Source organism: Ovis aries, chromosome 3 (assembly GCF_016772045.2).
Source record: "Ovis aries strain OAR_USU_Benz2616 breed Rambouillet chromosome 3, ARS-UI_Ramb_v3.0, whole genome shotgun sequence".
Lineage (NCBI taxonomy): Eukaryota > Metazoa > Chordata > Mammalia > Artiodactyla > Bovidae > Ovis > Ovis aries.
This window is the reverse complement of record NC_056056.1, coordinates 13,515,914-13,543,532: the sequence shown is the minus strand read 5'-3', so window position 1 is coordinate 13,543,532 and position 27,619 is coordinate 13,515,914. Positions and strand designations below refer to the sequence as shown.

At 52.1% G+C, this 27,619-nt stretch overlaps 1 protein-coding gene, 1 long non-coding RNA gene and 1 other non-coding gene across 4 annotated transcripts in view; 1 reads left to right on the top strand and 2 right to left on the bottom strand.

Annotated features, from left to right (window-relative positions):
* Nucleotides 1-5,779, bottom strand: part of LOC121819000 (uncharacterized) — an 11,197-nt gene extending 5,418 nt beyond the window's left edge. The window contains exon 1 of the long non-coding RNA XR_009600104.1: nucleotides 5,595-5,779. This is a non-coding gene — a long non-coding RNA (uncharacterized LOC121819000). The remainder of the gene's footprint in view (nucleotides 1-5,594) is intronic.
* PTGS1 (prostaglandin-endoperoxide synthase 1) lies at nucleotides 2,991-27,619 on the top strand. Of its 2 annotated transcripts, NM_001009476.1 has the most exon segments (11): nucleotides 3,015-3,060; nucleotides 3,154-3,243; nucleotides 9,632-9,748; nucleotides 10,177-10,317; nucleotides 10,674-10,817; nucleotides 13,411-13,592; nucleotides 13,704-13,787; nucleotides 15,706-15,952; nucleotides 18,298-18,584; nucleotides 24,714-24,861; nucleotides 26,492-27,616. In NM_001009476.1, coding segments are annotated over 11 exon segments (1,803 nt in total). In that variant the 5' UTR covers nucleotides 3,015-3,053; the 3' UTR covers nucleotides 26,848-27,616.
* Nucleotides 25,464-25,537, bottom strand: TRNAS-GGA (transfer RNA serine (anticodon GGA)). The gene has a single exon. It is a non-coding gene; the product is annotated as a tRNA-Ser (tRNA).

Here is a 27,619-nt window from a genome sequence, read left to right as displayed (position 1 = left end):
AATCTCGTGAGGAATGGGGACGGGGATCTGAAGAGATGTTGGGTTGATTCCAGAGCTTTCCCACCTGACTGAGAAGCTGACTCCGGAGGTGGGGCTGGGCGGGGCTGGGCCCCTGAGTGATTCAGGTAAGAGTCAGCTCTGGATTTTCAAATAGTGGGTGGGACTCATCTGGGGTGAGACCCCTCCAGGAGCTTTAAAATCCTGGTCGTCACTAGGGATTCCAGTAGAGTCTCCAGGAAGAGTGTGTGATCGGGGTGGAGCCTGGGGTGGGGCTAAGCAGAGGGAAACCCCACCCCATGTCCGAGGTGGGGAATAGGGAAAGAGGTCCTTGCCACCTGAGCTGGGAGGGTCTCAGGGCCTGGGGTGGAGCTGGGGCTGTGAGGCTGTTGAGGGTGCCCGCCGTGGGCTCAGCTGGGAGAGTCAGAGAAACTGAGGCAGAGTACTGACACTTGCGGTCGTTGTCACAGCAGACAGATGGGGTGGCAGTCACCTCGATGAGGCCTGGACCCTTACTCATTCACAGAAGGTCCATATTTTTTCACAGATTCAACCGCTCAGATGCTCAGTCATAAGCCTGCGTTGGTGGACGCCTTCTCTGCCCCAGGTCTTGTGTTTAGCCCTGGGGATATGAGCATGACCAAGATGCCCGCAGCCTAATAAGAGGCAGAAAGGGCCCACACGAGCCAGCGTGCTGCCTGCTCTGACCAGAGGCTGCCCTGGAGAGTCCTCAGAGGACAGAAAGACGAGGAGGTGTGTTAGAAGACGCTTCCCTGGGGACACCGAGCCGGTCCTTGCACAGCGAACAGACGTTCACCATCGTGAGGGTTAAGGAAACCCCCGAGATGTGGAGGTTACAGGCTGTGGAGTAAAAGAGCTATGGCTTTTCCAGGGCTGGGGTGAGGACTGCCTGGGACATCCCCTTCCCCCACCCCGTAACTAGCTGCCTGCAGGCTCTGCTACAGACGTGCGTCAAACACAGCGAGTCCAGATTTGGATGTGAACGCCACCTACGAGAGCTGCTCCCCAGCCCTGGTTCCCTCCCTGGGTGTTATCACCAGCATCATGCCAGGAACCTAGGCATTCTCCTTCACATCTCTCTTTCCCTGAAGCTCCGGTGCCAATCAATCACCGTGCTCTTGCCACCTTCTCTCTCATCCTCCTCGCCCCCTCACCCCCTTTCGGTGTGGTCCTGCCCCTGGGGGGCTGCCTGGGCACCTATCTGCCATCCTGCCTATGGTGTCTCCTTCACTGCATCCTTCTCAAGACCTCCAGCTCCGGTCACACAGCCTGGCCACAGTGAGGGCGGAATCCCTCCACGCCTCTTCTCAGAAACCATCTACTTTACATCGTTCAAATGGGGAACCAGAGGCCCGGAGAGGTGCCGACACTTGTCTGAGGTCAAACCGGGGGAAGAGAACTTGAACTTGGATCTCTGACCCCCAGGTTCTTTCTCTCGGTGCCAGGGCCACACAAGTGCTGTTCCTCTGAGTTCCGGAGGGTGGCCTGGGAGTGAGGAGTCAACAGGAGGTACAGGCCGGGGAACTGGCTGTGCTCCTGGCCTGAAGGGAGGGAGGACCTGAGTGGAGATGGGGCTTCATCCAAGCTCTTCTTTCTTCGTCACAGAAACCACCCCCCCCTTTTCTTTGGGCAACTGGACCCCCAAATCTCACCCTAATCCCATTCCTCTGGCTGATACCCCAAGTTTCATGTCTCCTCGCCCCCTCTGGGTAGTTACTGGGGGCTCTGGATCTGGGTGGGTGACCCAGATGCCCCAGCACCCCAGGGCCCCAGGCCCTCTACTGGCTCCACTCCCTCTGGCATTTGCCCTGGCATTTGCTTGCTCTGTCTCTCTGGGGCAGCTGGCTTTTGTCCCACTGGAGCAAGGGAACAGCTCGGGTGGCCTCTGCAGCAGGCCTCACTTCTCCCATGCTTTTCTCTCCGCACCCAGAGAGGTCTGGGAGCCTGCATACAGACCTTTGAGCCCTCCCTCCTGGCCTTCCGGGATCTGGGGCTCACAGGATGGCTGGGTATGGTGGGGAAACTGAGGGAGAAAACCTGTCGACATGGGGACCAGGAGACTCTGTGGGACCCAGGATGCAGCCCCCTCTTCTAAGATCGGTTCCCCCAGCTACAAAAAAGAGGAGCTGGATGCTGGGACTCTGTAAAGTAGGCAGTGGGTGTGCGACTGGTGGAGCGTCCACCTTAGAGCCTGAGTCAGGAGATCTTTGAAAAGAATGCTTCCTGGTCACGGGTCACCTTCTCTGTGCTACGCACTGCATCAGGAAGTTTGTGTGCATGACCTCATGGAAACTTAAAACCGTCCTCTGGGTTGAGTTTTACTGTAATAGCATCCTTGCCTTAGAGATGAGAATACTGAGGACCAGAGAGGTTAAGTACCCGGTCCAAGGTGGCTCAGTTAGTAAGCTGTAGCATCTCGATTTGAATTAGGTCTCCTGGACTTGCAACCTGTGCTCTTCCTTCTGGCGGTAGAGGTTCAGGCAGTGGCAGGTGGCCTTGGAGGGCAGGCTTTCAGCCCATGGGGATCTGGGGGTAGTGCATTTCTCATCCAGGATGTTATGTGAAGACCAGCCTGGACTGCTCTTTTTCCAGCCTCCTTCCACTTGGGGTGGGGGTAGGGGAACGGTATGTGGTTCTCAGCAGCAGTTTCTAGTTTGAGATACCCCCAGCTCTGCCCTGAAGCCCCAGGTGGTCTCAGCACTGCACGTCACCTCTGGTCCTCAGTTTCCTATCTTACCAAATGGACACAATTCTGGGGCTACTGGGTTTTAAAAGCTCAAGTGTCTCAAAGATCGCGGGTGAAAAACCCACCTTAGTGGCCTGGCCTGTCACAGAATAATTAATAAAATGTCTTGGCTGGAGGCAGAGCCAAGGAAGTAAGTGGGAGGCGGCGGAGGTGACAGCTGGCTGGAGAGGTGGAGCCAGGGAATGGGTAGGGAGGGGGCGGGCCCGAGGGGCCGGAGCTCCCGGGCAGAGTTAGAGACGCACTCCAGGAGCCTGAGTCGGTCTCCAGCACGCAACGGCCACCCTGCACCATGAGCCGTAAGTCCAGCCCCGGTGCCACCATTTTCCTCTGTGGCCTCCCCACGGGGCTTTGAATGTCAGGCTCAGCCCTTCAACTCTCTCCCTTCGCAGGGCAGAGTATCTCGCTCCGATTCCCGCTGCTTCTCCTGCTGCTGTCGCCATCCCCCGTCTTCTCAGCGGACCCAGGGGCGCCCGCGCCAGGTAGGCAAGCCTCTTTCCTGTCCCCGAAGAGCCCCGGTCCTGCGTCCCTGGCCCGGCACCCCACACCCCCCTCTCCCCTCCCGCCCGCCCAGCTTCCCCTTTCAGCTCGAAGTGCCTGGGAGGGGGGAGGGGGCTGTCTGTCGGTGGGATGGGGGCTCTCTGCAGACCCCCGGGGATGTGGCCTGGGCTAGGTCCCCACGGGGTTCTTTTTGCGGGGCAAAGGGCAGACTGGGATCTTGGGCGGAGTTGGGAAAAGGGACCGCGTCTCTCCAGGCCCCCTCACCTGTTCTGGGACCCCAGCGGTCCTAGCCGACTCGGTCCCCAACAATCCTCGCTTTTTCCCCTGCGGGCCCCTTTCGGAGGAAGCCACAGGCGCCAGGGGAAAGCAGGCTGGCGCGTTTTCTTTTAGCCTCTAACTTTCCAGGACCTGTCCAGATTCCCAGCCCCGGAGGAGACGATCTCCCTGGCTGAGGACCCCGGGTACACCCGCCATTCCAGAGAGAGCGGAGGGGGAAACACACGTACAGGGCTGAGCTGCTTCCTCTGGAGACTGAATCTTCACCGGGGAGGCCCCCACTGCCTGATGAGTTAAGGGAGGCTCAGGTTGGGGCCATAGCACCCTCAAGCTCACCCAGAACACGGTGGACTCAGGGCTGGAACTTTCTAGGCGTTTTGCAGCGTCTTTCTGCAGAGTCCTCCCTGCCCTCATCTCTCCCTGCCAATGGACCCGGTTTCTTCACCCCAAAGATGACCGGGAAAGTCTGATCCTGGAGAATTCCCCTGCCTGACACCATGCATGTGCGAGGTTCCAGGTGGAGGAATGCAGCTCTTCCTTCCCATAGCCTCCCTCCCCACGCAGTTTCTGTGTGTGTGTGTGTGTGTGTGTGTGTGTGTGTGTGTGTGTGTGTGCGCACAAACGCACATGCAAGGTCTGGACAGAGCTTCACCAAACTACCTGAAACCTCCCCAGGGTCTCCATTTCTCATCTGCAAAATAGGGGCAGGAGGGGATGGGGAGTGATCTGAGCCTTCTGTTGTGATGCTCAGAGGAGAAAGAATTCCGTACTCAGAGGAGAGGGGAAGAACATCTCTGTGGACTGGGAATCAGACCAGGCTTCCTGGAGGAGGGGGTTTGAGTGCCGGGCATTTGGGGAAGCCAAGGAAAGGGTGCTTTAGGCAAGAGTTTGGGCATGTGTAGAGGTCTAGTTTATCGGAAGACAAGGAAGAAGACTCCTGGGGCCAGCACTTTACAGTTTACAAAACCTAGCTGTGGGCATCTCTGTTGTTGTTGTTCATAGCAGCCCTGCCAGGGAGACGTTAGTCCCATTCTACAGAAGGGAACTCTGAGGCCCAGAGAGGGGTGAGCCATTTGAGTCCGCAGACATCAGAGGCAGAGCTGACCCGGTAGCAGAGGCAGGGCTGACCACGCCATCCTACTGGCCTGTTGCGTTAGCCCCTAGACCAGCCCAGCAGTTCCTCTGAGGCCCCATTCAGCCCCATCCAGGCCCCCAGGGCCCCAAGGCTCACCTTTCCTGTCCTCCTGTGTCTGTTCACCAGTGCTTAGTGAGCCATGGTTGTACCCTTTTGCTTTTAGCCTTTTCTGCTTATCTTTATATTGTAAGTGTTTAAACAGAATTGTGTTTTTCACGCCACAAACATTCCCAGGGGATTGCTTTCTGCCAGGCCTTGGCTGGAGCCTGGAGGCTGAGCTGGGAGGAGCTCGCAGGCCAATGGAGGAGACAGAAATGCCCACAGACTGCCATGAAGGGGGTCATGGCCATGACTGAGGGAAGCTCAGGGGTGTGTGGGGCTCGGGGGTGAGGAGTTGCAGGAGGCTTCTTGGAGGTGATGACATTTGACCTGGACCCTAGAGGAGGTGGCGAGTGGGAGGTAAAATGGTGAGGTTTTACTCTCAAACTCTGGAAGGGCTTTTCCAGGCAGAAGCCAGGGTATGAGCAGAAGCCTAAAGGTCTGAGTGATGGGAGCGGACAGGCACAGGAAGCCATAGGACAGAGGCAGGTGTTGGCGGACATGGGCCTTTGGATGCAGAGTGAGAAGTGGGACTTGGGTCTCAGGATATCCCCCTGGGAGCAGGGGAGTGAGATGGAGTGGATGACTTGGAGGTGAGACTGGAGGCTGGGATACCATGAAGGAGGCTGCTGCAAGACAGGATGGAAGACAGGTTGAGGGTGGGCTGAAGGCTTCGCTGCCTTCCCATCGCTAAGTCTCTGGGTGAACTGAGGTCCAAAGTGCTCGGACACTTAGGAGAGGCATCTGCCCTGAAAAGCCAAACCCTGTGTCTAGTCCCCAGAGTGGCAGCAAAGGCTGATCCCCCAGGAGATGAGGGCTTACCTGGGGGCAGGTGGCGGGGAGGATGCTGCTTCTGCCTCTCTTGTGATGGGAGGTGGAGTCCGGCTCAGAGGACAGGGCTGTGCTGGGGTATCCTCGAGGCTCAAGTTCATCCCTTCCAGCTCCTGGACTTGGCTGAGTGCTCTCTCCTTGGCTAGGGACGGGGCATGACCTAACCGGAGCTCTGTGCCAGGCGGAGCGGCCTGAGGCCAGCTAACCCTGGCACATGGGGCAGGCTTCCTGCAGCCTGCCTCCTCCTATCTGCAGCACCAGCTGGGGCTGTGGGTTGGGAGGGGGCTTCCTTTCCAGCTGGGCTCTTCCGGCTGCTGGGGCCTGGTGCGGTGGTCCCTGGCCACTGGCTGCTGCCCTCGCTGCATGTAGGGGTTGGGGCCCATGTCTGGGCTGCTCAGGGCTCTTTCTTTCTCTTTGGCTGCCAACTCCCTGGAACTTCTCTAAATATTATTCTTATGGAATTTCAGTACAGCCTCTTTAATGGGCCCTCTTGCTGCCTGGTGCCTCTGCCTCCTGAGAACTTGGTGTTCCCTCACTCTGCCTGGAATCCTGACTTCTGGGCTGGGGAACGCTTCCTTGCTGAATCCTCAGAAAGTTCTGAAACCAGGCGGCCCCAGACTGTCCTCATTGGTGGGAATGTGTGTGCTATGAGCTTGCTGATCAGCCCCACCTCTGGGGTGGCTTAAAGACTCAGAGCAAGCTGCCCAGTTCTCTGCTGATGGGGGGCGGGGATCATGTTGATGCGAGGAATCGAGGTGTTTGGAGATAAGCTGGCTTTATCCAGAGTTGAGAAGGAGAGAGAAAGAGAGGGAGGTTTCCTTAGAGCCCGTCTGTCCCCTCTCCTTCCTGGAAAACACTGAAAAATGAGGCCCACAGGACACAAGGTATCTGCCCAAGGACACGCTGTGAAGAGCAGGCACTCTCCCATGTATCTTCATCCAGCACCTGCTTGGTGCTCGGCCCTGTGCTGGGTGTGGGGACTCCAGACACTTTACACTCGGTGTCGGCATCTCCCCAGGTCTCTCTCTGGATGGTTTATGGTACAGCATGTCCTTCACTGGACACATGAAAGCATGTGGGATTTAAGTTAGACTCAAGGAAAGCCTTCCTTTGTGACTAGATCCCAGCGCTCTAGTGTGGCAGCGGATGGTGATTCCTCTGGAGTCCTGGTTTCATTCATTCAGGATTTTCAGGTCCACCTTGAAGGAAAGGTAACAGACCTGCCTCACCTGGGGTCATCCCCAGCCTGTGAAGCAAGGAGACTCGCCCTCCCTGTATCCCTTCCCCAAATCCTGGCCTGGGCACCTCCAGGAGGAGGAAAGGAGGGGAAGGGAAGCAAGTTCAAGTCTTGCCTCTTGCGACTTTGAAGCAGTGGGGCTTGGACGAGCCCTCTCATCTGTGGTGGTGACGGGGGGGTGGGGGTCAGGGGGTCACCCATCCCCAGGAGCAGATAATCGAGGTGGATACACAAGGTTGGAGGGTCAGCAAGAGGCCTGACTTCCGGCCTGTCATGACAGTCCAGCTGTGGTCAGCTTGGAAGAGGGTGGAAAGTGACACCCATTCTCTTTGCCCACCCTGACGCCCTGGGGCCCCCAGCGACAGCTGCAGTCCTTGTTGAGGGGGGACTTTTTCTGCCCTGGGGCCACTGGTGTTTATGGAAAGATCTTGGAGGAGGAGGAGGGAGGGAAAGTTGGGCAGCCGGTCCAGGGGGGAGGGGCCTCTCCTGGCAGGAGAGGGATGCCCTGGGCAGGAGCTTCTGAGCCTGGGGGGCATGGCTCTGCTGCTGCTGGGCCCCTGGCAGGAAGCTCTCAGGCAAGACTTCAGAACCAGCTGTGTGTGTGTTTGGGGGTGGGAGTTGAGGGAAGTGGATAGGGAGATGAGAGAGTCTCTTTGACCAAGCTTGGAGTAGCCGGTCTCCTCACTTCATTTTAAATTCCACAAACATTTGTTAAGCTCTGGCCACAGCATCTGGATTTCCTGGATGGCTGGATCTCTCCAGGACCTGGGGTTGAGTCCCAGCTGTGCGCACGGCCTCTGGGAGAGGGGAGAAAGCCCAGGAAAGCCCTTTCTCTTGGAGGCTTGTGGTGGAGCAGAGCAGGTTGGGTTGGGACCTGGGTCCAGGGAGAGTGGAGTATGAATGTTTAGGGAGGCTTTCTGGTTGCATGCGCAATGGGCTGGGTCGGGTAGATTAGAAGGGAATTTACTTGGGAGGAACTGCAGCCTGGGTCAGGGAGGAACAGAGCTTTTGGCTTTGGGGTTGCGAGATGGGCTGCCCCAGGAACAACTGGAAGGACTTCTTGAGTTGGGTTTGGGATCCCTACTGGCAGAGGGATGGGGAAACAGCCCAGAAAGGGCTGGGCCTCAGTTCCTGTACCAGCCAAGCGCTAGAATGATCTGCACACCAGGGTTGGGAGCTGGGCAGTGGGAGGCATGGCAGAACAGCAGACTGTTCTGAATAGGAGGGAGAGATAAGTTCAGGATCTCCGAACCTGCTGCAGGGCTGACCCAGAGCTCCTTGGCGTTTCTGGGCCTGTGGCTATGGGAGGGGGAGGTGGGTCCTACCAGGCCCCTGCCTTGGGTTCCCCCTGAACCTGCCTGTTCGCCTGTGTTGGTCTGATAAGGTCTCTTTGTCCAGACTTCTTCCGATCGGTTCCTTCCTTTTACACCCTGCAGGGGCCACAGAGATGCTATTGTGGGGCCATGGGGAGTTTCCAGGGCTTAAGCAAAACTATTTGCATGATTCTGTGACGTGAGGAGACCTAAACCAGAAGGTCGTGCCCTCTGATCCCAGCATCCCGAGGTGACTTCTTGAGCTCCTCATGCCTGTTGCTGCCCTCTTGACCCCCTATAATCAGATGCACAAAGAATTGGAGTTCCCTGTCACGTTGGCTCTGAGCCCAGAGAAGGAAGCACATTTGCAGGAGGGACCTGGCATTTTCTGTGTAAGGCTGGGGAAGGAGCCGCTGCCAGGAGCTGGGTGCCCTGGGTCTGCAGGAGGCCTGACTCTGTTCCATGGTCTTGGCCAAGTCGCCACCTCTCCCTGAGCCTTTGTGTTTCTCGCTGAGCCCTGAATGAGCACCGAGCAAGCTCCAAGAGGTCTCTGACCTGGCTATCGAACGATCACTGAAGCTGTGGTCGGGGAGACCCAGATTAGACACAAGTAGGGACTTCCTGGAGGTCCATTCTCCGGGGGGTTAGGGGGAGGGGTGATGCCAGAGCTCCACTCACCCTCTGGGGAGAGTTTTCTGGCCCCATGTTTCCTGTTCCCATGGTCCCTGACCTCCCTCAAGGTCCTAGAGTCCAGACCCCACCCTGATGTGGGCCAGGGCTGGATCCATCAGGAACGGGAGCTGCAACTCTCCTCAAAGCCATTCCTTGTCCATGGAGTTTTGGGAAATGTCTTTCCTTGGACTTGACTGCTGAGTCCATGAGGGTGAGGGTGGAAGGGAAGGGATGGGCAAGTCGTCTGGTACTACTTGCTGGGTGACCCATCTGGGCTTCCCCTTGTCTGGCCTCAATTTCCCCATCTGTTGGGACACCTGCTCTTCCTTCCCTTCTGCAAAAATAGAGGGATGGTGGGCGACCTCACCTTCTAAGTATCCAGGTGCCCAGAGGCTAGGGGCTGGCCTGAGAATCCCAATCCTTGTCCCTTTTCTGAACCCCATAAATTCTGCCCTTGGCTCTGACTTGGCAGAAAGTGAATGCTCTAGAAGCCTGTGGCCACGGCACTTATCAGCTGTGTGCCTAGCCTTCAGTGCCCCAGCCCGAGGCTTGGATGTGTCTGCACCACTTTGGTGGCAGCTGGGAGGGAAGGGGGACTTCCTTTGGTGGCCTGATGTGGGCAAGACTGAAAACCCAGAGCGAGGTCTGGAAACGGAAGGGCCAGGGGCTTTCTGTTCATAGCTGTGGGGACAGAGTGGGCCCTGAGGGGAACACAGACGCTGGGTAAGTTAGAACAGAGCTGTGACTGGACTCCATGCCTCTGGCCCCAGCGAGAGGGGTCCCTGATTTCTGTTTCTGCCCTGCAGTGAACCCCTGCTGTTACTATCCATGCCAGCACCAGGGGATCTGTGTTCGCTTCGGCCTTGACCGCTACCAATGTGACTGCACCCGCACGGGCTATTCCGGCCCCAACTGCACCATCCGTGAGCAGAGCCTCCAGCCCCTACTCCTTCTCCCCTGGGCTCGTCCTCCAAAGACCCCCACTTCCTACCCTTGTCTCTGGCCACGGCCCTCTTTCCTTGCCTACTTTTGATCCCTGACACTGTCCCTGACCTGGCTCTAGCACAAGCCCTTACTCTTGACACATCTCACTCCCTGCTTATGGGCTCTGTAGTGAGTCTTCACTGCCCAGCTCTGGCCTTACTGGCCTCCAACCCTGGTCCTGTCTCCTGACCCCCGTCTGCTTCTGGCTCTGTCATGTGTCCACACTCCCAAGGTCCTATGGTTTACCCCTGACTCCTAAATTCCACCCTTGTCCATACTGGATCCTGTCCCCAGTTCCCACCTTCCCCTCTGGCTGCCTCCCATCTTGCTAGGAGGGCCCGTCTGAGTGGCTCCCCTGCCCCCACAGCGGAGATATGGACCTGGCTCCGGACGACTTTGCGGCCCAGCCCCTCTTTCATCCACTTTCTGCTGACGCACGGGCGCTGGCTTTGGGATTTTGTCAATGCCACCTTCATCCGGGACACGCTCATGCGTCTGGTACTCACAGGTGGGTGGCGGGGGGTGGGGCAGGGTCCCTCTAATCTAGGGGAGCAAGAAATCCTGCCGCTTGCTGCAATTCTTGGCATCTGACCAGGGCAGTGGTTGGGGGTAAGGGAAGGAGTTGGGTGCCGAGTTAAAAAAGAAAGAACCCAGGGAATTCCCTGACCGTCCAATGAGTAGGACCCTGTGCTTTGACTGTCGAGGGCCCTGGTTCAATCCCTGGTCAGAGAACTAAGATCCCGCAAGCTGCTGTGCAGGGTAGCTAAAAACAAACAAATAAGAAAACAACCCAAGAGAAGGCGGGGAAGAGGGGTGTAACTGGAGGCAGGAATCCCTCGTCACCATCACTTTCGCCCTCTGCAGTGCGTTCCAACCTTATCCCCAGCCCTCCCACCTACAACATAGCGCACGATTACATCAGCTGGGAGTCCTTCTCCAATGTGAGCTATTATACTCGCATTCTGCCCTCCGTGCCCCGAGACTGTCCCACGCCCATGGGCACCAAAGGTAATGGTGATGGGGTGAGGGGGCTGAGGCTGGGGTGGGTCACAGGAGATGCTCCGTTCCCTTTGGGAAAAAGCAAGCAGAAGAGTAATGGCTGACCCATTTCACAGGTGCACCAAGGCAAGACATGCATAACCAGAACCAGGGATGAGGACGGGGCTGGGGAAAGAGGACAGAAAGAGGTTGTGGGAGGGTCTTGTCTGAGGTCAGCGGCAGAGTCGAACTGATGCTCCCGTATTTCCAGGGTGCCTCTTCACCCAAACTTTGTCCATTAAGTGGGTGGGATCCTGCTGAAAAGAGGGTGACTTAAAAGTTGGAATGGAGAAAAGAAAGAATAGTGAGCTTTTTATGTGTTTGGTTCATTGCTAATGTGAGCAGTCTTATGTGATTCATCAGTGCAGTTTTACACATAAAATCAAAGTTTTTCTTCAGTTGTTCAAGAACCTACTTGGTCTCATCGGCAGGAGTCTTCCTCCCAAGGCCTTCTTCCTCATCCTCTCCTGATTGTCCCCAAACCCGGGGGTTTACTCAATTTAGAGCCATCAGTTCAGGTTCAAGTACGCAAAGGGCGAAAGATGTTAATCCACCGCTGCTGCTGCTTCAGTTCCCACCACATGGTGTCGCTGTTGAGCACTGGTCCCGTGCAGCCCCAGATGCTGTGTGCTTTTGCAGGTTTAGAACCTTGCATATGTATCAGTGTTCTTATCTGGGTCTCAAGGGCACTACTCCGATAGTTTTTACTATCCATGTAGCTACTATTCCCAAAGCATGATCATTCTGGCAGGAGGGCTGGGTCTCTCAGAGCTTCTGGACTCTGCCAACACCACTGGCACCCGTCCTGTGTTGTTAGTTGCTCAGTCATGCCTGACTGTTTGTGGCCCCATGCACTGCAGCATGCCAGGCCTCCCTCTTCGTTACTATCTCCCAGAGTTTGCTCAAACTCATGTCCATTGAGGCGATGATGCTCAGCGGTAATCTGAGTGATAGATCCAGGCTACTGTGTGCAGACTATTCCCTCTAACTTCCCTTTGGGTGAGTTCCCTTTGAGGTACTTGATGACCTTTCCTGCTACAGGAAATCAGTCAGTCATTTCAATCTAGAGTTATTCTAGTGACATTGGGCCTCATAGACGTATTGTGAAAGATGATTGCCTTTTCTGCAAGGCAGTCTTGGGTACCAAGTCATCTGACATTGACTTACTTAAGAAAGGCTTCTTAATGCTTGTCCTCATGGTGAGAGACACATGCTTCAAGGTGACTTGTCTTTACCCCAGACATAGAATGTTCTGCTGCTGCTGCTGCTGCTGCTCAGTTGCTTCAGTCGTGTCCGACTCTGTGCGACCCCATAGATGGCAGCCCACTTGGCTCCTCTCTCCCTGGGATTCTCCAGGCAGGAATACTGGAGTGGGTTGCCATTTCCTTCTCCAATGCATGAAAGTGAAAAGTGAAAGTGAAGTCAGTCATGCCCGACTCTTAGCGACCCCATGGACTGCAGCCTACCAGGCTCCTCCATCCATGGGATTTTCCAGGCAAGAGTACTGGAGTTTTAAAACAGATTGGCAAACTCCAGCCTGAAGGCCAAATCCACCCCACCCCCTATTTTGCAAATAAAGCCTGGTTGAAACATAGTCATGTTCCTTAGGTATTATCTGCCTTCCTGCAGCACCAGCAAATCTGAGTAGATGTAACAGAGACCATACGTCAACAAAGCCTCAAATATTGACTATTTGGACTTGTACGGAAAAGTTTTCTGACTTTTCATTTAAGAGATTCCATCTCACTGGTTTTCTATTATGCTTACACGGGCACTCCTCAAATCCATTGCATAAGAGAGATATCATTTGCCCTATTTTATAGATGAAGAAATTGAGGCTCAGAAAGATGGAATGACTTCTCTATGTTCACACACTTAATAAACGGCACAACCCATTTCGAACACAGCAACCTTGTTCCAGGGTTGGGGGAGTCCAAGTTTTTTTTTTGTTGTTGTTGTTTTCCCTTTTTCTTTTTGGAAGTGAGGAAGGGTGAGCTTGTACAAAGCAGCAAACATACACAAAAGTTGAGAGAAAAGGATAATGAAGTCCTATGCATCCATCTCCAGATTTCAAGATTTGTCCACAATTTGCCAATGTTACTTCATCTATCCCCTTCACCTTATTTTCTTCTTAATTGGAGAATAGTTTCTTTACAATGTTGCATTGGTTCTGCCGTACAGCACCATAAATCAGCCATAAATATACATACGTCTCCTCCCTCTTGAACCTCCCTACTCCCCCACCCCATCCCACCCCTCTAGGATGTCACAGACTAGCGGGTTGAGCTCCCTGTGTTATATAGCAACTTCCCACTAGCTATCTATTTTACATACAGTAATGTATATATTTCAGTTTTAAAAGCATATTCCAAACATCCTTCCATTTCCTAGGGTCTTTTGGTAGAGAAGGTGCAAGGGGCAGTCTGGTGGGAGGGAGGTGGTCCTTTGGGGTCCCCTCTGGGGTTCCTGTGTGAATCAGTTTGGTCTGGCGAGCCCAGAAAGCTCTGGGGCACAAAGACCCAGACAGGAAGCAGCTACTGCTCTTTCCTACCTCCCCAATCAGGGAAGAAGCAATTGCCAGATGCGGAGTTCCTGAGCCGTCGCTTCCTGCTCAGGAGGAAGTTCATCCCTGACCCTCAAGGCACCAACCTCATGTTTGCCTTCTTTGCCCAACACTTCACCCATCAGTTCTTCAAAACTTCCGGCAAGATGGGTCCTGGCTTCACCAAGGCGCTGGGCCACGGGGTGAGTACCTAGGAGGGGCTCTGGACGTCTCTGGGCCGCACGGGGCACAGGTAGGCTGTTGCTGGTGGGGCAGGACCCAGGGATCTGAGTAGACTCTGTCTCTGTCTTTAGGTAGACCTCGGCCACATTTATGGAGACAATCTGGAACGTCAGTATCAGCTGCGGCTCTTTAAGGATGGGAAGCTGAAGTACCAGGTAGCACTGGGCCTGGGGCTGGGGTCTTGGGAAGGGCCTTCCACGGTCTCGTCTGGCAGAGGGTGTTGGTGGGGGCCCTTGGTGGTGTCCTATGGCAGAAGCTGTAGGTGCCTGGGAGAAGAAGCGACGATAAACCCTGGGAGAAGGTGCCAGGCAAGAGAAGCAGACAAGGAGCAGACGTGGGCTCTCGTGTTCTCTTGGGAGCTGGATTTTGGGGCTCCACAGAAAATGGACAGTTCCAGTCTGCGTTTATTCATTTAATCATTCCCCAATATTAATTGGGCACCGTGGTGTGCCGGGCAGGTGAGCAGTGGCTGTGGTAGTCATAAGCCCTGCCCTCAAGCCCACAGACACAAACCCTAGGGTACTAGTGCCATGAGGACTTTTTGTCTGAACTCGCACTGTCCAGGAATGTGAGGGCCACATAGGTGATTATCTCTTGCACGCCTCAGATCTACTGCATAAGCTAGGTACCATTTGCCCTCTTTTATAGATGTAAGCCACATCCAGGTTATTAAAATTTTTCTAGTGGCCACATTAAAAATGTAAAAAGCAACAAGCAATATTGATTTTAACAATATATTTTGAATTTAACCCAATATATCCAGGATATCCTCATTTCAACATGTAATCAACACAAAAATTGTCAATGAACTATCTCACTATTTGTGCTAAATCTTCACATTCTGACCCATATCTTACAGCACATCTCAATTCGGGTGCCAAGTTTTCATTGGCGATTCTGATCAGCATTTAGATTTTATAAAATTTGCAGTTGAGAAAGTAGATTCCCATGTCCAAGTTGTTCTAAGCATAAAGACTTTCTGATAGCTGGGGTCTTGATTTAAAAATGTAAATCTGAAGTAAATGAAATTAAAAATTGAGCTTTTTATTCACATCAGCCACATTTCTAGTCCTCAGTAGCTGCACGTGGCTAGTGGCTTCCACGCTGGACCATGCGAATCGAAACAAACAAAAACCAAGATGGAAAGTTCACTGCTGAATCTTTCGAGCTAAGAACAGTATCTGGCGTATAGTAGGTCCTCTATGTTTATTTACTGAGTGAATGAGGAAACTGCCATATAATTAATTACACCTGTGATAGCTGCCGCAGGGAGAAGCCAGGAGAGTGTGCAGAGGCTGGGGAAGGCTTCCTTAGGAATTATGAATAAACCAAGAGTTGCATGAAGGATAAGGAGGAGGCAAGGAGGCCAAGAAGGGCCCAGGGCTGTCCAGATTCTCAGGTATCAAGGCTGGAGAGGGGCAGTCGCTTGAGTGACTCTGAGGCAGTGAAACAAGGGAGATGCTGCTGGACATCTGATGAGCATGGGTCGTATTAAGGATTTCTGATTTCTGCCAAGAGCAGAGAGAAGACTTGGAAGGTTTTTTAAGCCAGGGTGTGATGCTCGATTTGGATGTTTTAAAGCAAGGGTCCCCTACCTTTTTGGTACTAGGGACCAGTTTCAGGGAAGACTATTTTCCCATGGACAGGTGGGAGAAGGGATGGTTTCAGGATGATGTGAGCGCCTTATATTTACTCTACACTTTATTTCTATTATTGTTACATCAGCTCCACCTCAGCTCATCAGGCATTAGATCGTGGAGGTTGGGGACCCCTCTTTTAAAGCACTGCTCTGGCTGCAGAGCTGAGAAGGACACCTAGAGGATAGAGTCACGTACAAGGGGAGTCAGGGTGGAAGATGAGGGTGGCTTGGAAGAGCATGGTGGCCATGGGGAGAGAGAAAGGGACTCATGTTAGGAGAGCTTTAGGAGATAGAATCCACAGGCCTTGGTTAGGAAGGCCGGACAGCTGCCCTCCGTGTTATGGGCAGCTATCAGTAGGAGTGGGCGGATGTCAGCTGTGCAGGTGCCGGCGCTCCGCCCCCTCCCCAGGTTACCAGGTGACTCCATCCCTCAGATGCTCAATGGAGAGGTGTACCCGCCATCGGTGGAAGAGGCGCCCGTGCTGATGCACTACCCCCGGGGCATCCCGCCCCAGAGCCAGATGGCTGTGGGCCAGGAGGTGTTTGGGCTGCTTCCTGGGCTCATGCTCTACGCCACGATCTGGCTGCGTGAGCACAACCGCGTGTGTGACCTGCTGAAGGCTGAGCACCCCACCTGGGGCGACGAGCAGCTCTTCCAGACGGCCCGCCTCATCCTCATCGGTGAGGCCTCCCACCAGCCCTGCCCTGGAAAGTCGCCCCCTCTGTCCTGAGAAGCGGGAAGTGGAGGGTTTGGGGACAGTGAGATTAGAATCCTGAGCAGGACCCTTCCCCTAGGTGAGCCTCACTTTCCAAATCTGTACAATGGGAATAATGATGCCTTTTTTTTTTTTTGGCCACGCAGTGTGGCAGGTGGGATCTTAGTTTCCAGACCAGGGATTGAACCCACACCCCCTGCATTGGAAGGCAGAGTCTTCGCCACTGAGCTGATGGGGGGTCCTGGGAATTATAATGATTTTAAGGATTAGTTGATATGATGAATGGGAAAGTAATAGGCACATAACAGGCCTTCAGAAAATGGGGTGCTGTGATAGCTGATTATTCAGTGGGTGGCTGGCAACAAATCTGATCAGCCACCTTGTCTCAGTTTCCCCATTGTACTGCATCCAGGAGCACTTGGGGGCATCCTCAGCAAGCACAGGTCAAAACCCAGCTTGCCTAGGCTTCAGAATCCTTGGGTTTCCTGCCCCGCATGCATCTGCCTTCCTGAAGGTTGGTAGCTTCTTGGTGACTCAGGGACAAGATATTTTTGTGTCCCCTACGGGGGCGAGTCTGTAGCCTAAAATATCAGATGGTTTCCTGCGTGGGAGCTTGGCCCCTAACACTCCTGTCCAGACCGTATTTGCTCTGAGTCACCAGTGAGTCCTTGCCTCCGCCTCTGGGCATCTCTGGGCATGGCTGTTCCCAGTTTTAGTACCCAAGTCAATGGAGCCTGGAAAAGCCACGCATCAGGCATAGGAATGACCTAAAGAACGAGAAGGGGCTGGCTCAGAAGTCCCAGGATTGCAGAGACTTTGACCAGAGAGGGCAAGTCTGTGTCTGCAGGCTGCCCAGCACACCGACTGGTGATGAAGCTTGTGGCCAAAGGCAGGACTCCACAGGTAGGGTACCTCTAGTGCTTCATTCAACGCCCCCCCCCCAACAGCCTTATGACTCAGCTGTGATTATCCTTGTTATGAAAGTTAGGATGCAGAGAGAGTAGGTGAATTCTCCAAGGCCTTTCAGTGGAGAGAGACTTGAACCAGATCTGGCTGCCACCAGACTTCATGCTGCTTCGACCATGTCATGCAGGGAGTAATTTCCTGTGTGGGGAGAGGGTGCGAGCCCTAGTCTGATCTTTCGTGACATGTGAGTGTGGGGAGGGGATTCCTACTTCTACATGTGTGGACCCTCCCTATTCTGCCAGGCCCTGTGCCAGGCAGTACAGATGTGTTCATTGTCTACTCCTCCTGGTGACCCTGTGAATGTTATACTGATGTCATTATTTTTTTAAATTTCCTTTGTGAACATGTTTTACTTATTTTCTTATTTATTTATTGTCTGGCTGCATCAGGCAGCATGTGGGAATCTTAGTTCTACCTCCTGTGCCCCACCACCCCACCAGCAATCAAACTTGCTCCCTCTGCAGGGGAAGCTTGGAGTCTTAACCCACTGGCCTGCCAAGGAAGTCCCTATACTGATGTTACTATAATACACATTTTACAGATAAGGAATTTAGAGTAAGTCACACAGCTCCAGCCCAGGTGGCTGGAAGTGGTGACATCAAGGTTTAGACCCAAGTCTGCTGCTGGCAATTCCAATGGCTCCAGCCCAGTTTGCTAAAAGTCCATTTGTCTAGTGGCTCATTGGCCAAAATGTGGTTTTTAATAGCTAGTTCACCAGTTTTCATTTTGCTATGGAAGATTCGTTTTGTGTCTTCCCTGGCTCTTTGCTCTGAGCTGGTTCCTGAGAGGGCAGAGGAAAATTACTCGTAAGAATTCGATACATAAGAAGATATGGGGATTATACTTGGGATGAGATTCGCTTAGGTCTGCCATGTCCCTTGTTTCTTGCTGTAGCCTTAGAATGGTCTCTTGGGAGCTCCCATCGCCCTCCCTCCTCAGGCCCGCTGAGATTCCCTCACTAAGTTAATCTCCACCGGCCCATCTTTTGTGGCCTCACTAAGCCTCTTTTAATGGGATGGTGGCCACCATGGGTCACAAAACCCATTCTCAGATACTTCCTCTCCATGTCATGCTCAGCCAGGCCTGTGACCTCCCCATGGAACATGGGACTAGCGGGTGGCTCCTGTCTTGGGACAGGCTCCTGTCTTATCCAGCCTGAGAGAGAAGCTTCCATTTTCACAACCAGTGACAAAAAGACAAGGTGAAAGTGGCCCAACAAAGTCAAACAACCTTAGCCACGAGAAAGAAGTCAAACCAAGCCCTTTGCATGAACCAGCCCGCTTCCCAAGCCCGATGGCTGACTCCCTGCACTCTGCTGACCCCGTGCCCCATCCTTTGCCCCAGGGGAGACCATCAAGATTGTGATAGAGGAGTATGTGCAGCAGCTGAGCGGCTACTTCCTGCAGCTCAAGTTCGACCCAGAGCTGCTGTTCGGGGCCCAGTTCCAGTACCGCAACCGCATCGCCATGGAGTTCAACCAGCTGTACCACTGGCACCCGCTCATGCCCGACTCCTTCCGGGTGGGCCCCCAGGACTACAGCTACGAGCAGTTTCTGTTCAACACCTCCATGCTGGTGGACTACGGGGTCGAGGCCCTGGTGGACGCCTTTTCTCGCCAGCCTGCAGGCCGGGTGAGCCTCAGGGGAGCACTGGGGAGGGCAGCTGGGCTATGGGATCCAAACCCCAGTTTTCCGTAAAAGGGAGAGAGTGTCACCCCTCCAGGGTGGTGGTGGGGCTCATTCCTTCATTCATTCTCTTGTTCTTTCATTCATTCAATGGTACCAGCCATTACTCCAGGTGCTGGAGATACAGTGGTGAACAAGGTCAGTGTAGTTCTCGGGTCCTTGTATTTTTTTGGCACATGCCACCTTAGTGGCTCAAATAGTAAAAAGAATCTGCCTGCAGTGCAGAAGACCTGAGTTCGATCCCTGGGTTGGGAAGATCTTCTGGAGAAGGGAATGGCAACCTACTCCAGTATCCTTGCCTGGAGAATCCCATGGACAGAAGAGCCTGGTAGGCTATAGTTCATGGAATCATAGTGGAGTGACTAACACTCACACTCATTTACCCTAGAAAGGGCTTCTCCAGTGGCTCAGTGGTAAAGAATCCACCTGCCTATACAGGATACTTGGGTTTGATCCCCAGGTCAGGAATATCCCCTGGAGAAGAAAATGGCAACCCATTCTAGTATTCTTGCCTGGGAAATCCCAGGGACAGAGGAGCCTGGTGGGCTATAGTCCCTGGAGTCGCAGCAGAGTGTTAGCGTGTAAATAACAGGATACCCTAGAAAGGAGCAGTCAGTTGTGTGATGACTAGCATCGTTAGAGCACTTACTATAGATTAGGTGCTGTGCCAAGGTCTTTCCTGAGGTTCTCAGAATTCTAAGAGCAGGTTAGGAATCACATTATAGAAGCCTGCATGCTCTGGGAACTTGGAGGCCCAGACTTCAGGCCCAGAGTTGGGGGCTGTGGATAAGGAAGTGATAGTTGAGCAGGGATTCAAAGGATGGATAGGGGTCTCCCAGGGCAAGAAGTAGCATTTGTGATCTACTGTGTTAGGATTGTGTTAGGATGGAGGGGGTGGCATAGCAAAGGCCCAGGAGTCAGAGAGCATGGCAGTTTGAGGACCAAGAAGACATTCAGGGTATGGTGATGTGTGCAGAAGTGCCTACACAGAGGAGATCTTTATTAACTTGTAGGCCTCTGTTTTGGGCTGAAGTCCCCCTTGCCCCAAATTCACATGTTGAAGTCTTCACTTCTAAGACCTCAGCATGTGACTGTGTCCGGAGGCAGGGTCTTTAAAGAGCTGATTAGGGTAAATGGGGTCATTGGGTGGGTCCTGCTATGACTGGTGTCCTTATAAGAAGAGGAGATTAGGATATAGGTGTGCACAAAGGGAAAGCAAAAGGAGAAGATGGCCATCTCTAAGCCACGGAGAGGCCTGAGGATGAGACCAACCCTGCTGACACCTTGGTCTTGGACTTCTAGCCTCCAGAACTGTGGGGAAACATATTTCCAGTTTTTTGTTCTTTTGCTTTTAAAGTAATTTATTTATGTATTCTTGGCTGCGCTGGGTTTTCGTTGCTGTGCAGGCTGACTCTGGTTGAGGTGTGCAGGCTTCTCGCTGTGGTGGCTTCTCTCGTTGGGGAGCGCAGACCCTGGTGCGTGGGCTTCAGTAGTGGGAGCTTGAGGGCTCAGAAGTTTTAGCTTGTGGTCTCCAGGGAACAGGCTCAGTAGTCGTAGCACACGGGCTTTGTTGCTCTAAGGCACCTGAGATCTTCCCAGACCCAGGATCGAACCCGTGTCCCCAGCATTGACCGCCACTGCCCACCCCGCCGACCAGGAAAGTGCTATTGGTTTTTATTTTAAGTTTTTTTTTCATTTATTATCTGTTTATTTGGCTGTGCTGCCTGGTGTGTGGGATCCTAGTTCCCTGACCAGGGATAGAACCCATGTCCCCCACAGTGGAAGCATGGAGTCCCAACCACTGGGCCACTAGGCAGGCCTCTGTTTCTATTTGTTTAAGCCATCCAGTCTGTGGCACTTTGTTATGGCAGCCCGAGCAAGCTATTAGTCCTACCCCTGGGATGTTCAACCAGCTCCAGCCTCAATCGTCCCTTCCCTTTGTTTGGGCTCTCCCATCTCCTCCAACCTGCTGCTCTGTCTTCCTTATCCCTGAGCCCTACCATAAAGGTGTGGCACCATGGGGGTCTGGGTTTCCTCCTGGTAATTTGACTGCAGTTAGCATAGGCTGCCACCAATGGGGTTCAGGTCTGTGTTCTTTGTGGGGGCACAGAAAGGAGCAGAGACAGTCGCTTGTGTGTGGGGCTGTATGGTTTCCAAAGACTTTTCAAGCAGTGACCCTGGTGATGTGTGTAAAGAGCCCTGCTATTTCCTGACACCAGCAGAAGGACCAGCATATCAAAGGTTCTTAGGATATCTCAGGATATTAAAGAGAGTGTGAGAAGTGATAAAACAGGGCTTCCCCCGAGAATTCCCACACATGGTCGCACTACAGGGTTACCGTGACCAACACTGTGATAGCTGCTTTGCATTCATCTCGATTCCACCACAGCTGTATCAGATAGATGCTTCCGCCTTCCTCATTTTTGCATAGGAGGTAACAGACTTAGCATAAGTAATTTGCCTATGGTTTTTGTTGCCCAGGGCCACAAAAGGACCACAAACCAAGGGGCTTTAAGCTGCAGACATTTATTCTTTTCCTTTTTTATTTTTCTTTTTTGGAAGTTTAAAATATCACCTTTATTACTGATTAAGCTGATTCTAGAAAACTTAAATAATTCTATGCTGACAAGCAGGCTTTTAAATACTAAACCCTCAAATTAGACAAATTTGGCTACCACAACATGGAGGCATCGAAACAAGGAAAATATCTCCCAACCTCCTCCTCATCCCCCAGAATAAGGAGTATGAGAGGAAGCATACTCCTTGGTGTCAACTGAGTTCAAGAGCAGTAGCGAGGATTGCTTGTACAATGCACGCCTAGTTACTGCTCTAAAATTCACCAGTGATACTACGTCACTCCTCCTCTTCTGATAAGCAGTGAGTGGGAGAGGTTGGAAAAAGATGCTAAGACTGTTAGGCTACTGGGGTTTCCTCCATAAACAAAGTAGTGAAGTGAAATCATTAGTTGCTCAATCGTGTCTGACTCTGTGTGACCCTAGGGACTGGGTTTCCCTGGGGCTTAGCGGTAAAGAATCCACTTGTAATTCAGGAGACCCGGTTCGATCCCTGGGTCAGGAAGATCCCTGGGAGGAGGGCATGGCAATCCACTCTGGTACTCTTGCCTGGAGAATCCCTTGGACAGAGGTGCCTGGCAGGCTATAGTCCATGGGGTGGCAAAGAGTCTGACATGACTGAGCATGCTTGCACGCACACATGGGCTGTAGCCCGCCGGGATCCTCTGTCCATGGAATTCTCCAGGCAAGAGTACTGGAGTGGGTAGCTATTCCTTTTTCTAGGGATCTTCTTCCAGGGATTGAACCTGGGTCTCCCACACTTGCAAGCAGATTCTTTACCATCTGAGCCAGAAACATCCAGAAAATGAAAGAAATATTCCTAGCTGACACCTGAGAATTAATACCTGTTATTCATTGATCCACCCAAACCTCCATTAAGACTTTATTACACATTACTAATATCTAGGCCATTAAAAGAGATCCATCTTTAAACATTTCTCTAGAAAGCCCTTAGAGTTAACTCCACAAATAGTAATCATAAATTTTTTCTTTCTAGTTCTGGAGGCTAGAAATCCAACATCAAGGTATGGGCAGGGTCATACTCTTGCTGAAGTCTCCAGGGGAGAATTGGTCCTTGCCTTTCTCTCGGCTTCTGGTGCTGATGGACAATGCTTGGGGTTCCTTGGCTGGGAGAAGCATCACTATAACGTGGAGTCCTCCTTGTGTCTCTGTTTCCTCTTTTTATCAGGACACCAGTTGTTGGATTAGGGCCCACCCTAATGGAGTATGACCTTGATCACATCTATGTCCATATAAGGTCACATTCACAAGTGCAGAGGGGTTGGGACGTCAACGTATCTTTTGGGGACACACCCAAGTCAACACACAATAGCCTCCCAGTTCAGCTGAGATTGGCACGAGCTTCTGTTGGCTTTATCTCAGGGTGTATACTTTTAGCCAAATATGCTTTTCCTCTTTCTTACCCAACTGTCCTTGTTTTATCCAAACTGAACACTTTCTTAAGCATTATTATTAAATCATCTAGAACAATAAAACTTTCTTTAGACCTATGCTCCTTAACAGTTATGAATCAGATTTTTCTGGAATCCTTTTTTTTTTTTTCTTTTGGGCTGTGTTGCTTGGCTTCTCAGGTGGTACTAGTGGTAAAGAATCCACCTGCCAGTGCTGGAGCCATAAGATATGTGGGTTTGATCCCTGGATCAGGAAGATCCTGTGGAGCAGAGCATGGCAATCCACACCAATGTTCTTGCCTGGAGAATCCCATGGGCAGAAGAGCCTGGCGGGCTACAGTCCAAGGGGTCCCAAAGATTGAGACAGGACTGAAGTGACTTAGTATGCAAGCATGGCTGTGGAATCTTAGTTCCTTGACCAGGGATGGAAGCTGGACCCTGGGAAGTGAAAGTGCTAACCGCTGGACCATCAGGGAATTCTCTTTGAAGCACCTTCTTTATCTCATCAGATTACCTAGGCTTTGAACCCCATTTCCGTCCCTTCACAAGATATTGTCCCTTGGTCTTGGAGTAAAGCTCTGTTTACTTAAACTAAATGTGCTTATATATTACACTTTTCAAGGTGAGATTTTAGTTTTTGCCTGGGAAATCCCACCTGGAAAATCCCATGGATGGAGGAGCCTGGTAGGCTACAGTCCATGGGATCGCTAAGAGAGTGAACGACTTCACTTTTACTTTTCACTTTCATGCATTGGAGAAGGAAATGGCAACCCACTCCAGTATTCTTGTCTGGAGAATCCCAGGGACAGAGGAGCCTAGTGGGCTGCCGTCTATGGGGTCGCACAGAGTCAGACACGACTGAAGTGACTTAGCAGCTGCTAACTTACAACAGTTCCTTTCCCAGGAGGCTTGGCAAAAAGGAGAAGCAGATGGGGTCACCTGCATTCCTGTGTGCAGCTTTTTCTGGTCTGGATGAAGTGACTTGATGCTGTGTGTTCCTACCTCCTAGCTCAGTTTCTCTTTTTTAGTGGCAGCCAGTTATTAGGGGTTCACTTTTTAATACTAGACACTCAGTAAATTTTGTTTAATCTCAATTCTGTGCTACAGAGAGTGGAAAACAATAGAAATAGGTTCTTCAGTATGTGTTCCTGCTGAGTCGCTTCAGTCGTGTCCGACTCTGCTGGACACTGTGGACTATAGCCCACCAGCCCCCTCAGTCCATGGAATTCTCCAGGCAAGAGTACCAGAGTGGGTTGCCATGCCCTCCTTCAGGAGATCTTCCTGACCCAGGGATTGAACCCACATCTCTTATGTCTCCTGTATTGGCAGGCAGATTCTTTACCACTGGCACCACCTGGCAAGCCCCAGGTTCCTCAGCAAGATCCATTAAAAGACTGTCTTTGTTCTGTGATCAGAACTGATTTGGGGAATGACAGACATATCAGTTCTGCCAGGTAGAGTTTAAAAAATATCCCAGGAAAGTCATAAAGTTTTGGCCCCTCAAACTAGTGTCTGTCCATGCATCAGTTTATATCACTTAAAAGCTCAGAAACCTTTCTGCCTTTTATTTCCAGATCTGAAATGCCAGTCCCCTCTGCTTGAGCTCTTGACTGTGGCCGTGTTGGCCATCTCCTCTGCAGAATCCTAGTTGTTGTATCTAATACCTCCAGAACCTTCCTTAACAGGATGTTGGAGGTCCTCACCTAAATTCAAACGGCTGGGGAACCTTGTGTCCAGTGAGTGACTAGAGAAGTCCTCCTGGCCCACTCTACAGTCTAAAGATGAGGAAGCTGCTGGGACTTCCATGGTTAAGACTCTAAGTTCCCAGTGCAGGGGTGTGTGGGTTCCATCCCTAATCGGGGAATTAACATCCTGCTTGCCACTCCATGTGGCCAAAAATACAAATATAAATAACTAAATAAGGTGAGGAAGCTGAGAAGCGTAGCCATGCAGATCTAGGCAGGGCTCACAGCTTGGTGCTTGCTAGATGGAGCCCTACTTTCTACTCAGGAAGGATTCCTGACCTGCAGTTCTTCTCCAGGACAACATGGCTTGGCTCTCAGACCACCACTGTGTTTATCTCTTGGCAGATTGGTGGGGGTAGGAACATAGACCACCACATCCTGCACGTGGCCGTGGATGTCATCAAGGAATCACGGGTGCTGAGGCTGCAGCCCTTCAATGAGTACCGCAAGAGGTTTGGCATGAAGCCCTACACCTCTTTCCAGGAGCTCACAGGTGAGCAGCTGCTTCCTGACCACGATTCCTGCCCTCCAGGGGCTCATGCTGACGTGAAGGAGACCTCGAGGAAACAGAACGGGATGATCCATGGTCCCATGTGGCCAGCCCTGTGACCGTGGGACTTGAGGGGCATGGGAGCATGGTGCCAGGGCTGGTGAGTGTTGCAGATGACTCAGCCTGGGGAGAGAAGGTGGGTTCTCACCTGGGTTTGAAGATGAAAAGGGATTTTGCAGTGAAGAAGAGAGGGAAGAGCTTTCTAGGTGGAGGAACAGAAAGTACAAAACACAGGGGTTAAAAAGAATGAGCCTTGAAAAGATCCTGGCCTATTCAGGAAAACAGTCCTAGGTGTGGCTGGAGCAAGAGGCTTGTGAGGCAGAGGGTGGAGTTGGTGATAGGAGGCTGGCTCATACCGTGTGGAATCTTGGATTCTATGCTAAGATTTTGAGTTTTATTCTGTCTGAAGTGAAGTGAAGTGAAGTCGCTCAGTAGTGTCTGACTCTTTGCGACCCCGTGGACTGTAGTCTACCAGGCTCCTCCTTCCATGGGATTCACCAGGCAAGAGCACTGGAGTGGGGTGCCATTTTCCTTCTCCAGGGGATCGCCCCAACCCAGGAATCGAACCCGGGCCTCCTGCATTCCAGGCAGACGCTTTAACCTCTGAGCCACCAGGGACTCTGTCTAGTGGTTCCTAAATCCCATTTATGGATCAGCTTCCTAAAACTCACTTAGAAAACTAATTGAAAATACCAAATCTGAGATGTCTCTTCTAGAGATTCTGATTCAGTAGGCCTAGACTTAGCACACAGGTGGTGCCCAAGAATATATATGTGTGTGTGTATATACAGACACGTATATAGACACAATAGTATGCATACATGTATACATATGTGTGTAACATAAAGCACGCATATGTATATAACACTCACATATATAACATATGTATTATATTTTATATATATATATATATATATATATATATATATATATATATAAATATTTGTTGTTGCTCAAGATACCCAGTTGTTGGGAAGGCAAGTTCGGAAACTCTTGTCACAGATGATGAGAGGCCACCGAAAGGCTATGGCCAGGGTGTGACCTGACCCCTGACGTGTACTGGTGCCCCATGGAGGGTGGACTTGAGGAAACGGGTAGTGGTGCTCCACATCTGTTTCCCATAACAGTCCAGAGAGACAGACAGAACGCTGTCGCTAAATCTTTATGTGAACTTGGAAAAGTGTGAACTTGAAGCTCCAGTGGCATGGAAGGTCCTGGGCCAGGATAAGGCCTTGAAACCTGCCCATGAAGGAAACCAGATGGGGAGATTCTTTCTGTTGCAAGGATCAGGTCGTCAGGGCACAGAGATATGGAGTGAGTTGTTTCAAGGTACACACAGTCTGGTTGCAGACCCAGGCCCTTGACTCCATCTGCGGTAGCAAATTCCCTCTCTCCAGGCAGCCCTGGAGCAGGGTCAGTCAGCCAGGTCAGATTTTAGGTCACTTGCTCATTTGCTCAAGTTGATCTTCTGAAGCCCCTTCTTCTCCCTGGAATAGGGTGGACCTAGAATGTTCCCTCCTGAACCTTAATGGATGGCATCATAATTCTGACTCTGGCTTCCCCCCTCTTGCAGGTGAGAAGGAGATGGCAGCTGAATTGGAGGAGCTGTATGGAGACATCGATGCTTTGGAATTCTACCCGGGGCTACTTCTTGAGAAGTGCCATCCGAACTCCATCTTTGGGGAGAGTATGATAGAAATGGGGGCTCCTTTTTCCCTTAAGGGCCTCTTAGGAAACCCCATCTGTTCTCCAGAGTACTGGAAGGCGAGCACATTTGGCGGTGAGGTGGGCTTCAACCTTGTCAAGACGGCCACGCTAAAGAAGCTGGTTTGCCTCAACACCAAGACTTGTCCCTATGTCTCCTTCCACGTGCCAGACCCCCGTCAGGAGGACAGGCCTGGGGTGGAGCGGCCACCCACAGAGCTCTGAAGGGGCTGGGCAGCAGCATTCTGGATGGTAGAGCTTCCTGCTTGCCATTCCAGAATGCCACGGGGTGGATTGTCTTTGATGTTGGGTTTCTGATTTGGTGTCGAGAGCATCAGTGTGGACGTTTAGAACTCTAGGTCTCTCACCCATGGTCTGGAATACTGTGTTCCTTGTTTGTTGTTCTAGAATGCTGAATTCCTGGTAAACCATTGAGAATGTTAGGAGTGGTTATCCCTTCAGCATGCCAGAACACTGGGTTCCTGGGTGACCACCTAGAATGTCAGATTTCTAGTTGATCCGGAATTTAGGCACTCTGAAATATGGGACTCCTGATGGAATCATCTGGAAAGTGAGGGGGTTTTTATTTTGCATTCTAGAATTCTGGGTGGCCCTCCAGAATGTCGACTTTCTGACTGGTTATCCGGAATGTTGTGCTCCGAGTTGCTGATCCAGAACAGTGGCTGGCATTCTAGATCAGTCCTGATCCGAATGTCTAGAGTGTTGAGAATTCATTTTCCTGTTCAGTGAGACAGCCACGGAGCAGGAGGATCTCGTGTCCTACAAGAACGCATTGCCTGGATCTGTGCCTGCATGGAGAGGGCAAGGAAGTGGGGTGTTCGTCTTCTCAGTGGGACCCCTGATGAGACCCTGGATATGGAGAGAACAGGTGGCTTTCTCCAGGCCATTGGTTGGAAGCCACCAGAGCTCTGTCCTCATCCAGGTCTCAACTCACGGCAGCTGTTTTTCATGAAGTTAATAAAATGCTTTTTCCAAA